This window comes from Thunnus maccoyii, chromosome 23 (assembly GCF_910596095.1).
Source record: "Thunnus maccoyii chromosome 23, fThuMac1.1, whole genome shotgun sequence".
NCBI classification, from domain to species: Eukaryota; Metazoa; Chordata; class Actinopteri; order Scombriformes; family Scombridae; genus Thunnus; species Thunnus maccoyii.
In genome coordinates, this window is record NC_056555.1 from 14,344,467 (window position 1) to 14,357,076 (window position 12,610).

Genomic DNA, 12,610 nt, shown 5'->3' on the forward strand with positions numbered 1-12,610 from the left:
GCAAGGCAAATGTCTACTAGATTGCTTTAAATGAGGACAAAGCTACTGTCACTGGAGTGAGAGAATGGACAAAAAGCCATACCGCTGCCATAGGGCTTGACAGGAATGGACAGTGGGAAAGGCAAGTGGGCTGAGGCCTTTAGTGGTGTTTGTAAAGATCAAAGGTGTGTGAGTCTCTCAGTCTGTAGCATGCACATGGATGTGCGTGCGCTTGTCTGTGCTTTCATGGGAGCAAACACCCGATGACACCTCAAAGGAATCTAGACTGAAACAATTTTTTTCAGAATCTACAAAACCCCACGGCAAAACAAAACTAGAGCCACAGCAGGGGGTCTGGTGAGTCTTCTCTATTGGACAAAAGGTCTGTCAATCATCACAGGGGGTCAGGAGGGTGGTCAAAACTCAAATAAGGGCACAATGGCTCTCCATTCCACACTCACGCACACACACACTCTGAAAGAATGCATGGCTAATCAACCTTACGGGAAAAAAAACACAAAATAACCTTTAACTGATGTTCTGTGTGTCTCAGTGATAAAGGGTTTCATAAAGAGAAGGAACTCGACCAGCCAAAGAATGCTACTGATGTGAAAGCATGCAGCCACAGCTATTGAATTGGTTATAATGGAGGAGTCCATGAAGAAGAGTCATTGATACAGGCTGAAGTCCACTTCACAGAGGTTTTGGCATTGAGAGGGTGAGACTAAGAACCATTTCACAGCCAAAGACACTTGGCCTTGGGGCAGAAATGCCTATGGAGTAGGGCTAGGCTCAATACTATGACCTAAGGGTGTCAAGGGGCACAGAGCACAATCATTACTGTCACTAGAGCTTGACAATGACTCACGGTTTTTGTCTATCTGTCTCAATCTTTCTCACGCACACATTGAATGACTTTAGACACAAGTGTCATGCACCCATGCCAGTCAACCAAACTTAATGGTCATAAAAAATCACCCAACCCATTTTTCATCCACTCTTCCATTTCCTCTACTAATGTCCCTCTTTGTCTCTCCCCACTTCCACCACTTCCTCTAGTTCTCATTTCACTTATCTGCAGTCCTCTGCCAGACCACCTCTGTTCAGCTCACCTTTATTCTCTTCTTCTCTCCTCAACAAGGCTGTTTCCTCTGTGTTCAGACCCTATAGTCACAAGGGCAGGCTCAAAATCACAGCTAGCCACGGGCGCTAAATAAGAACAAATGCCTCTGCTTTACCTGGACAGCCTCCCTGAGGGGACACTCAGAGACTAGAAGATGGCCAGCACTCTCTCCAGTTCTCTCCGTATACCCCCCCTCCAGATCCCTTCACTCTCTGCACCATGAGTAATAGAAAAACACAAGACCCAAAGGCCTTTACTTTCCCCACCAAAGAAATACAGGGAATGCCTCATAGAGAGAGGAAGAGAAAGGGGGGGGTTGTAACTGAGACAATGAGAAAGTGCAATGTGGAGGAGTGGGAGAGTAATTTAATTGGACAATAAGGCAGTAACCTTGGCTGGCATGTAGCTGAGCACTGGCATCTGTATGCGCTAAGTGGGGAACTTTTTTTAAGAGGCAGTATGTTAGAAAATAAATAGAGAGGGAGAGGACACATCATAGGAATACATAATCTTAAAGATGTGAAGAAATTGCATGACATACTGAGAATATGAAATTGAAGGTGTGTTCAGACTAGACGCAAAGCAAAATGATTCAACTTCACCGGTATATTTGTACTTACCCTGAAGCTGTATGACTCCACTTCATGAATGTAGAGAGCCAAGTGGAAACAGGAGAATATGGAGGAAAAATAACAGCGAGAACTAGTGTTCTTGGTAAGTTATAAGATGATTCAGAGCCTGAGCTAAGCCAGAGCTAACATCTGTATGGTCTGTGTACTAGGTAGGCAAATAAACAGACAGTAAAGCGGCGTGAAAATTTGCTTGGTATTCCGTCTGAACGCATCAATCTATAGCACTGACCCCAAAAAGCAGATTTTAATGAAACTGTGCTCTAATAAGCAAACAGCGGGCCAGATTTACTGAGGCTTTTGCACCTGTTTTTCAAGCGCAGATGTGATGTATTCTGCCCCAAACACAAGTGCTGTATTTATCATACAGACACACCAGGCTGGGGTTGCAGTTTTTGTGTCACCTGTGCAAATGTCTGCAATATGTGCCTCTCTCCTCATTACAGTACATATGCATTAAATCCCTTAAAAGGTTTGCGCAAATAATAGGAAGAGACACATTAACAGCTGTTGATTATATATTCTGCTGGATACTATCACGCAATTTGAAATGGTCAGTTTTGGGAAAATTCTCCATGTCACAGATGGGATTTACAAGAGCCACGAAGAAGGCTGTAGTGAGGAAGATTAGAAACAAATGTTCAGCAATTGGGCTTTTATTAATGAACACAATATCTGATTACTTGTTTTCATCAAACTCGAATTTTAACTTGACTTTTATCTTAAGTAATTAACTGTTAAATCACTGCAGGCTGCAACTTCATCTGTCTTTCTTTTGTTAAGAAACGTAAAAGTGTGTTTAGCTCCATTTACCTTAGTACTAACATCCCCAACACAGTCTCCCTCTCCGCTCTGAAGTTCTGAACCTGCTGCTCTGTCTTTCTCTCTCTACACCGGTTGCAGTGCCTTGTGTTTTAAGTGTCTTTTCATTTACCATGAAAGTGTTAATTACCTCTTAATGTATTAATAATTACATATACAGTATGCTGAAGATAATAATATCGCAATTTTATGAGTAATAGTTTGAGTAATAGCCTAATTAGTAGTTGTAATTAATAGTTTTTCCCAGGTGGAGTTGAAGCGTGGCAGTAAATGTTTTGTAATCAAGATCACTATGTTATTATTTCTTCTGTGAGCTTGATGATCTCCCACTGCTCAACTGCACCTACTGAGCTCTCCTTCACAGGTGCAGTCCAGGAGCTGACTGTGTAATCAGCTGCTGTTTTACTAAATCAGCACCGAAAACACCCATATTGCAGCTGCAAACTCGACTCATTTTCTCAGTAAATCTGGTCCAGAATGCTTGAGTACTATTGGGAATAGAACATTAAGTTAGTTACAAAATTACTATAAAGGCAAGGACATGCATGTTACTCCATGAGAATTATCTATCCAACTTGATCCAAAAAGCTAAGAAAAATTGTCTGTGTGTGTAGAGAATAAAAGAGAAGATGTGCAGGGTGCTGCTTGGAGGGTCCTCCATCCTGCTAAGTTGTTTGATTTCCAACAGCAGGTGTTTATTAATCCCCCTACTAATAGGAAAAGCCATGGGGCCCCTCTCATCACACTATTTACACACTCCCACACATGCAAAATAATCAAAGGAAGATTCACCTGTCTCTCTTACAGTATGGATGGAGGGACGTACACATCATGCTCTACATCTACAACCCCCTTGTCGATACTCGAATCAACATCAGTCAAGTCACTAATGCCCAACATGTTTGTCTTAAGCAACCACTCTAAGACTCAGATGTGCATGTGCATACATATGATGCCAGTGTGTGACTAATTATTAATTTCTTCTTTGTGTATTAGTGTGTGTCTGCTGCTGTCTGACTGCTTTGCATTCTCAGCTCTCCCTCTAACGTCGTGCACACAGATGAAAGCGGGACTTGTGTGTAATTAATTGGATATGTTTGTAATTAGGGGGCGAGAGAGGGAGAGATGCATGCAAGCCTCCTTTTGTTTTGTCTGTTGCGCCTAACAACAGTACAGGAAAATAAAAACTGATTACACAGAACACTAATTACCATGGAATTATCCCCCTCACTTCACAGGGTTAATTCTTATTCTGTGTGTATGTGTGTTTTGTGCGTGCACTCGTACGCATGCATACACACATACATATGTGTCTGGCTTCCTTCAACACATGGACACACTCTTTGGTGCTACAATCAGTATGTTATTGACCATTAGCCTGATCACAGAGAAGCATAAATGTGGAGTGGAAGGTAATGAAATATTTGCTTAACAAGAGAGCGGCTTGCTTGTTTGTTGGTGAAACACAGTGTGACACAAATGCTAAAGGTTTGCTTTTAGACTGGATACTGACTGATAGACGCAATATTAACAAACTGAGAATACAGTTAATTTGTTGAAAAAGGGAAAAATCATAAGTGAGAGACACTGGAAGGAAGGATGGCAAGGTACTGCAGTTGGGAACAGGAGAGAAGTAGTAGTAGAGGGATACTGATGTGAAATTCTGGGCAGTCTTAACACTCTATGTGTGTTCTGTCAGCATTTTAAATATTTGAGGAATCATTTTTCATCTTTTACAGATAAAAACACCACCAAATGTTAAGATAAGGTGTGTCTTACATCAGGTGAGGGACAAACACTTATCAAACTTTGGCTTTTACCTCCAGCTAAAGAAATGTCTTCCGAATGCTGCAGTGAATGAGCAAGGGACCATGGAGTAATGATCTATTCATAAACACCAGGCAGTCATTCAAAACAGTTCAATAAAGTACTTTAATAACTGTAAGTAATGTACGCTGATGACAAAATCATTAATGTATCAGCTAAAACCCCTTGTGTAGCAGCAGAGACATTAACAAACAAAATGGAAGGTGTATCCCCATGGCTTCTTCTAACCCTGAATCTTTAAAAAGACTGTGTCAATTTGTTTTTTCCATGAGAAGGAAAGCAAAAGATAAGCTTACAATTAAAATAAATCAAGAGGAAATAAAGGAAGCCAGTGATTTTAAATTCTTAGGTGTCATTTTGGACTCCCCGCTCAAATTTGATAAACACATTAAAAAAAAAAAAAAAGCAAGACATTAAAGACAAATCTGTACTGTTTTCGAATGATAAGACATCACATATCCCTTGAGGGAGCTCAACTGTTCATGCATACCATGATATTTTCACATTTATCCTATTGTGTTACTGTATGGAGCCAGGCTTCACAGTCAACTGTAAAACCTGTTACATCACTATACAAACAAGCACTGAAAATAATGGAACAATGGAAACATTATGCACATATTGCCCTGAATTAGGGAACATACACACGTGCGCACATACACTTATGCAACACATTGATTGCAATGTGATGTAAATATTGTAATTTTTGTATCATCATGTCACATGTATGAGAATGTCACTACTAATTATGTGCTCAATTTAACTGATGTACTTTTGGTAATGATGATATGTGATGACCATTTTTAAGTAGAAAAGCCTCACCAGGGACAGGGGTTGCAAATCTTATATGAAACGCATCCGTATCATGTTATTATAACCTGTTACAATGTTTTTTTGTATTGTCCCTGACAAATAAACTAATGAACTTAAAAAAAAAAAAAAAAACGTATGTTGGTCTCAATAGTCGAGCTTTGCCACTGAGTAAGCACAGCAGTGCTTTCAGTCCGCCTGCTTTCCTGTTATCTTTTCCTTTCGCTAAGCAGGGAGAGTTGGTAATGAGTTGGTTGGTTGTTTGGATTGTTCTGTTTATGTGCTGTTTGTGTGTGTGTGTGTGTGTGTATGTGCGTGCATGCATGAGTGTATTCTGCCTGTTCTAAAGTACATATTCCCACAACCACCTGCGCGCACATCACTTCCAACTGTGCCTAAAATGCCATCTGATTAACAGCCACATTTTTTGCTTTGTGGCATTAATAAGCTTATCCTCCAGCAGCTTTTATACAAACAAACACAGACGCATAACTGACACCACGAGACTAACTATAAAGGCATTTGAGGCTTTTAGAGTGAGATTTTATTGGCAAGAGGTCTACGTGCACACATACATATGCACCATGATAGGTAACAAACTATGCTTTGCAAGAACCAACACACATTATATGATAACTAAAATCTGTGATTTTCCAAACATTCAAAATACAGCTGAGATGATGTACCACCTGGTGTCACATTCGTACACTTGTTTCACCTCACTTTGGTCAATATGTAGTGGATGTCATGACCAAACAGGTAAAATGAACACAAATGTATTCATTTACTGAGGTGATGAAGTTAGATGATATTCGCATTGGCAGTTGAAAGCACCAATTAGTTGAAAAATGAAAATAGATTTATGTTTCTTCAATGAAGGCTTTTATAAAACTTTCCCTCCATTTTTTCCCCCCATACTTATACAAATCTTTTTCACTGTATACGTCTTCCTAATTCCTATGTGGCATGCATACCAACTAAACAGTGAAGCCTCAACAACCATGTAAATAAATACAGGATAAAAATGCAAAGACTAAGCCGAGCAGATAGATGACAGCATCTGAAGCGTTTGCTTTCTGAAAGCAAACATATCTCTTGAATCAATTTTTCCACTGAGGTGAACCTGAGGGGGGACACCCACTTCCCTGAAGATTACGGAAATGGAAGAGTAGATCCCTCTGGACCCCTCTCTCTCTCTCTCTCTCTCTCTCTCTCTCTGTTTCTCTCTCTGTGTCTTCCTACATCCCTCTGTTGCATGGCTCGGCTCGCCCTCTGTTACCATGGCAACAAGGACTGGTGCGGCATGGCGAGGACTACGGAGAGAGAAAGATGAAAAAGAGAGGGAAAGAAGAGTCCACCTGCAGTCCCCTACCAGCAGCAGAAACCCTGAGGACACCTACTGGGAGAGACGAAGAGACACGAAGAGATGCGAGTTCATCCCTAACTTCCTTTCTCACGCAAACGTATTTGTCCTTCAGCATCAACAGTGACTTTCCCTTCTGTCTTTTCCTCTCTTATCTCCACTCTCCGTTCTTTTATCTCTTCCTTCTCTTTCCACATGTCTCTTTCTTCAATCTTTTCCCCTACCAATCTCTCCTTTTTCTCTCTTCTCCCTTCTGTCCGTATCCTTTTTTTGTCTGTCCTTGCCTCCTCGCCTCCTTCACCCCCTGGAATGAATTAGTAATGACAGTGGTTTAGTCCACAGTGGTGAAGGAGAATTGTAATTATAAAAATGTCACTCCTGGTTATGCCAAGAGAATGAGAGAGGAGCCATTAATGTCTGTGACATCTGCACTTTGTTGGAGAGATGGAGGAAAGAACTAATTTTGCTTCCGTTTATTTACTGGGTCATATTAGCCTTATATGCAACTAGATATTTTTTTAAAAAGACAGACAAAAGCTTCTATTCCATGTTGTCGTAGTGGATTTCATTTTACGGTTGTATGACTGTCTCATCATGTCTTGGAAAAGTATTTGGGCTTGAAATGTCACCGTATGGCATATCATGTGACAGACATACTGTAAAACTGTTAGACCTCTCTTGCCTCAGGTTAGTCTCACCTAACACCTGAGTTATATATTGGGATATTCATAATATTTTTACATATTTCTGAACTCTCACAGTTTTCCAGTATAATACAGATGCAGCATGCGGCATTTAGAATAGTAAGTGCACTGGAAACTGATGGTAAGAGGTGTTCATGAGTCATTTGATTGTCTAAGACAACTGAGATAGTTATTTTTACATATTTCACAATGATAGTGGGTTTAACCAGACATTTACTGTTCTTGTGTGAAGGATTGACAAAGACTGGTGTAACAAGAAGGCACAGTGCGTAAGAGCGCTGCCTTTCAACTGGAAACACAAGGATCAAGCCCCTGCGTTGGCAAGCATCCACTGTGTCAGGGAGACTTTGAGAATGAATACCCGCTGTATCAGCTCCAGGGCTGCTGTTATGTAGCCGACTGTCTGGTTTGACTTAGAAAAAAGCCAATACCTTATCAATAATATAACACATTATTATTAAAAAGCTAAGTTTCTTTCACCTACTTGCAATATACCAAACATTATTTTATGCTTTACACTAGGTATAGTGATACAACATGCAGCTTTATCATAATTTCACTATATTGTTTTGATATGAGAAGCTTGTGTGGCTTTCGAGGCAGAGGGAGTAATAAAGTCCATCTATCTATCTTCGTCTGTCAGAGTCACAAGTAAGAGCAGAGCTGTCACACTGATGTAACAATCTGACCTGAGCAGGGCCAGGGTGCCCAAACTCCCATCAGACTGATAAAGATGTTCATAAAAGGATTTATATTGGCTGTCACAGAGTGTATAGATTCCTATCAGGCACATATAGATGCAACATCCGTGCACAAGTGCACAAACACACACAGAAAAACAGATGGAGAGATACACAAGCAAGCACACACACACACACACACACACGCTCCTGCCCCATTTATCTTCACTATTTATGCTACCAAACCCGCTGTGATCTGAGTGATCTCACCAGCTGATTCTGGTCCAGATTTGGGGTATTGGATGACAAGAGGAAATCACATAGAACCCAGATAGGATCAGATTCAGGGACGTCCTCTAATGCCTTGTGCCGAAACACCACTGGATCACGTTTTGACACATAACACAGGCAACCTGCTTATCCCATCATTACTGCAGCTCACATTCCCTTTGAAAGACAACATAACCCAATTACCAGCATCCTGTTTTTGACAGAAACAATCCATGGGTGTGTGACAGTGTGTGCGTGTGAGTTTTTAGTGTCTGCGTATGTCACGTTTTCTGTGTGCTGAATATCATCATGTTTCAGATTGGTTTAATTCTATATCCCGCAGTACAATATATTCTGGTTTTTGACAGTCTGTCATCAATCATGTAGTTTTAGATGCAGCGAAACACACATCTGGATTCTGAAAATCAGCCTATTGCACAGATGATTCGATAAACCGTTTTTACTTGACGCTCTTTCTGCAGTTGCACTTACTGTCACACATTTAACATGGTGACACCAGGATTATCAAGTCTACTATCAGTGTGCTGATGTGGACCAAAGGCATCATACATACTGGCTGTTGACAGTGTTGAATTATAAATCACATGTTTGATCATCATACCACATTTTAGTCAAGAATTAAGAATAAAGATGATAAAAAATGTGAATAAAGACAATTTAGTTTGAGTGTTATACCTAAAAAGTGTCATGAAAAGAGCATGCTGGAAACTGAACATTCAACTTAAATAATTGGACTAAATCTGAGAAATTGCGAGGAAAGCTAATAAAGTCAGAGGGGGAATAGGAAGTACAAAGACAAAGGTGGGGCTGTGGGGCTGAAGGACTTTCAAAACCATTGAGGTCCTAAACGCCCATGCTGTCCTCTTCATTGTTGAGTTATATAATAAAATGCAATAATAATCTAGCTGATTAGAATAAATGCAGGGTGCTGGAGAAGCTTTTTATGACAGACGTTGCCTCTGTGTAAACATAATAAAGAGAGCTTGGATGGAGAGATGGAGGCAGGGATGGAGGGATGGAGAGAGGTGCAAGACCCATTCATTAACAGAATCCATTAGTGTATAAATGAACTGAAAATAAAACAAACAGGAGGGACTAATTATAATGTACTGACTTGATACAGTACATGTGGGTTTGCGTGTCATTGTGTGTCAAGTGTTTATGTGCAGATGTGCAGATTAATGCACATGTAAATTCCCTGCCATGTGTGTTTCAGAGGCACAAATGCGATATTGCTGAGTGTTATCAGTGTCCACTCAAGGTTGCCATGCGCTACTTTAATTAACACACACTGCCAGAGGGAGGCTCCACTGATACAACAGCAACAAACCCAAATTCTCTATCAATGTTCCAACAACATTGCTACAGGCCAATAGTGTTTATGTTGTCACCACAGAGATGGACCAGCAATAATTCAAACTGAAAGAAAATCCAGGCACTCTTGCATTTCGTGTGGAGACATGATAAGAGAATTTATAAATCAGTCTTTATAAACACAAATAGACATTTCATGAGGAGAGGATGACAGTGTGCACAATGTGTTAAGGATTGGTTTAAAAACCCTTCATTTTTTCCAAGGTTATATTGTTATTGTGACACACACAGATAGACACAATGTGTTTATGAAACTTTAAGCTATTTTAAATGTCAAATGCAAAATTACTTTAAGATTTCTGTGCTGTTACAGTCAAAATTGCTGCTTTTGAAAATATCTGTTTTCTTTGTGTGTATGCCCACTGATGTCTGAGACATGTCCTTGAGCAAAGCAGTGTGTAAGAAACCCAAGATAAGACCTGTCTGTACACACACACCTACAGAATTAATTTCACACACAGTTATGTATAGACACACAACAACACTCTCTCTCCCCCCCCCCCCTCTCTCTCTCTCTCTCTCTCTCTCACACACACACACACAACCATCTTGTTATGGTCCTTTGAATTGTCACTGCAGTACAAAGTACAATTACACAGAACCAGACAGGGCACCAACACAACTCTGATCACAAACACTGACCTGCTATGTTCCTATCACAAGCACACACCAGTGCACAACCAAACACATTCATTGTGATCTGACACAAGTAAACACCTCTGAATGAAAAATGAAACACACAGGCACCAACAATTGTAATCTCCAAAGGACACACGCACAAAAATAACCATATGCAAGCAGATACGCGTGTATGTTTACGTAGACATCCACATCCATGATACTAAAGTTATGTGTGGGTTTTTTTTTCTATTCCAGCTCTCACTCAATCAACCCTTTGAAATCTCTCCTATCCCACAGGAATACTGTCCACCCATCATAAAATATATAATACACACACAGGGGCACAAGGAGGCACAGTATAGAAAACACACTGTGGAATTTAAACATCTGTAAATGTGGATTACACACAGCCGTCAAACACAGAAACAAATCCTCAATTAATCTCCATTTATGTTAGCCTCTGACCCAATGCTGCCTCTCTTATTCTTCCGCTCTTCCCATCAAACCCTCTTCTCCCTGATGGCCGCTCTCTGTTGTGCTCCCCGACATGCAAGCGGAAGGGGAGAAAAACAGCAGAACATGAAGAGAGGGAGAAAAAGAAAAAAAAAAGATGAGGGAGCTCCTTCACTTCTAAAGAGCTAAGACAAACTGTAGAGAAGAAACAAGCAAGGAAAAGAAAGGTAAAGAGAAGGGAAGAAGAAGAGAACACAGGCTGCTCATGAAAAAGCACTGCTTTGCAGATGAAGCACAGTCTACAACTAATACACAAACACTATGTACGACACAACTAACATACAACAAAAACCTATTCTACTTAACACTAATGAACCAAGTAATTAACCTACTGGAAAACTCAACACACTGTCAAAAACATTTGTTCGTATAACAGGCATGTCATTAAAGTATGCCGAGTTGGATTAGAGAAGCCAGACAGGCAGCTAGAAAGATAAAAACAAATGTCAACCTTGATGAAAAGTTAAAGCAACAAAGGTAAGAAAAGAAATGTAATTAAAATGAGGCCAGAACAGTTTGAAAGGCAAATCAATAAGAAAAAAAAAAAAAATCAACAAAAGAGAAACCGAAGCAGATATGCAGACTGAACGTGGCAAAGCATGACTGCAATGCAACATATTATTTTATGACCCTGTTCATAAATAGAAAAAAGGAAGGAACAAAGGAAGAGGAGAGCGAGCAGATAGAGGAGAAAAGAATAGAGGAGAGCATGTTCCCTCTAGTGCTGAGTCCCCATGTGTCTGACAGTCCAATGGATGATTTATGGCGAGCATTGTCTAGCAGTGTAATTGGCCGCCATGTTGGTTCCTAGTGTGGGAATGAGAGCACGAGGGAAGCGCAGATATCTCAGGACTTGTGTGGACTATGCTCAAATAGCAGCAATCTACTGAGAGAAGTGGAAGGTAATGGGTGGAGAGGCAAAAACTGAAAGACAGAGGCCACGCTAACAAAGGCTGAGTCTGGCAGAAAATCCTTCTGCATGCTCTTTTCTCTGACAGCATCGGGCTAGGAGAAACAAATGATCACAACATTTACATACACTCTGAATTGCTCCATCCCATACACACACACACAGCACATGAATGTATAACAGGGTATGTCATAGTGTGTTTGTCATCGGCCTCTGCAGAAATGATAGCCACATCTGAATGCTAATTGTACTTTACACACAGTGCAGACAAAGTAAAGCTTATTCCTTCAAAATAAAGTGCTAGAGAAAAATTTAGTTTAGCCCAGCTATGAGCTCCAGACTTGAAGCATTTTGCTCCTTTTTTATTTGAACTAATGGTTAGCAAAAGAGCAAATGTCAGGTGATGATCTAGTTCTGAGCTAACGGGTGAGTAACACCTGATCAACATTCCATCAGTGTCCAGTGACATAGTTGTGAGCGTGTCTCAATTTAAATGTTTATTGATTTAAAGCACGTGTGCTCAAAAATGACATCACTGCTGCCTAGTCAAAATTAGGTCATACTACCTTTCAGTGATTTAAGATGCACCATGGGATAGGTTCCACCCCCTAGAGACAGCGATTTTAGCATACAGGCCAAAGTTAAAACAACACAAATGTTCTTGACTGATATATTTATTTAGGCTGTTATTGGCTTTTCAGACTAAGAGCTTTGTTTCAGTAATATCAGCCTAACCACACCTAACGTGCAAGATCATATCGCTGGAGCCCAGAAAGTCTTTTTGTCACATTTATGAGAAACCACTGTAAAACTACAAATCAATTTTTTGACCATCTGCTGCACACATTTAAAAAATGTCTCTTTGAATTGGCTAAATTGGAACCCATTTGGGTCCCAATATTCTTTAAAGCAATCAAGAGCACTGTAGACACTGGTTTCATTCATGGCAGTTAGCGATTGGCCA

At 40.3% G+C, this 12,610-nt stretch overlaps 1 protein-coding gene across 7 annotated transcripts in view; it reads right to left on the bottom strand.

The window, feature by feature from the left end:
• The window catches only part of plxna4 (plexin A4), a 240,020-nt gene that overhangs the window by 118,038 nt on the left and 109,372 nt on the right, over positions 1-12,610 (bottom strand). Inside the window, exon 4 of one of the 7 annotated variants that reach the window (XM_042403697.1) lies at positions 5,489-6,503. The exons of 5 other annotated variants lie outside the window; for them this stretch is intronic. In XM_042403697.1, the coding sequence (XP_042259631.1) occupies positions 6,429-6,503 (75 nt within the window). In that variant the 3' untranslated portion in view covers positions 5,489-6,428. Of the gene's footprint in view, positions 1-5,488; positions 6,504-6,771; positions 6,858-12,610 lie in introns of those variants that run through there. One more of the 7 variants, XM_042403696.1, reaches the window with a different exon arrangement.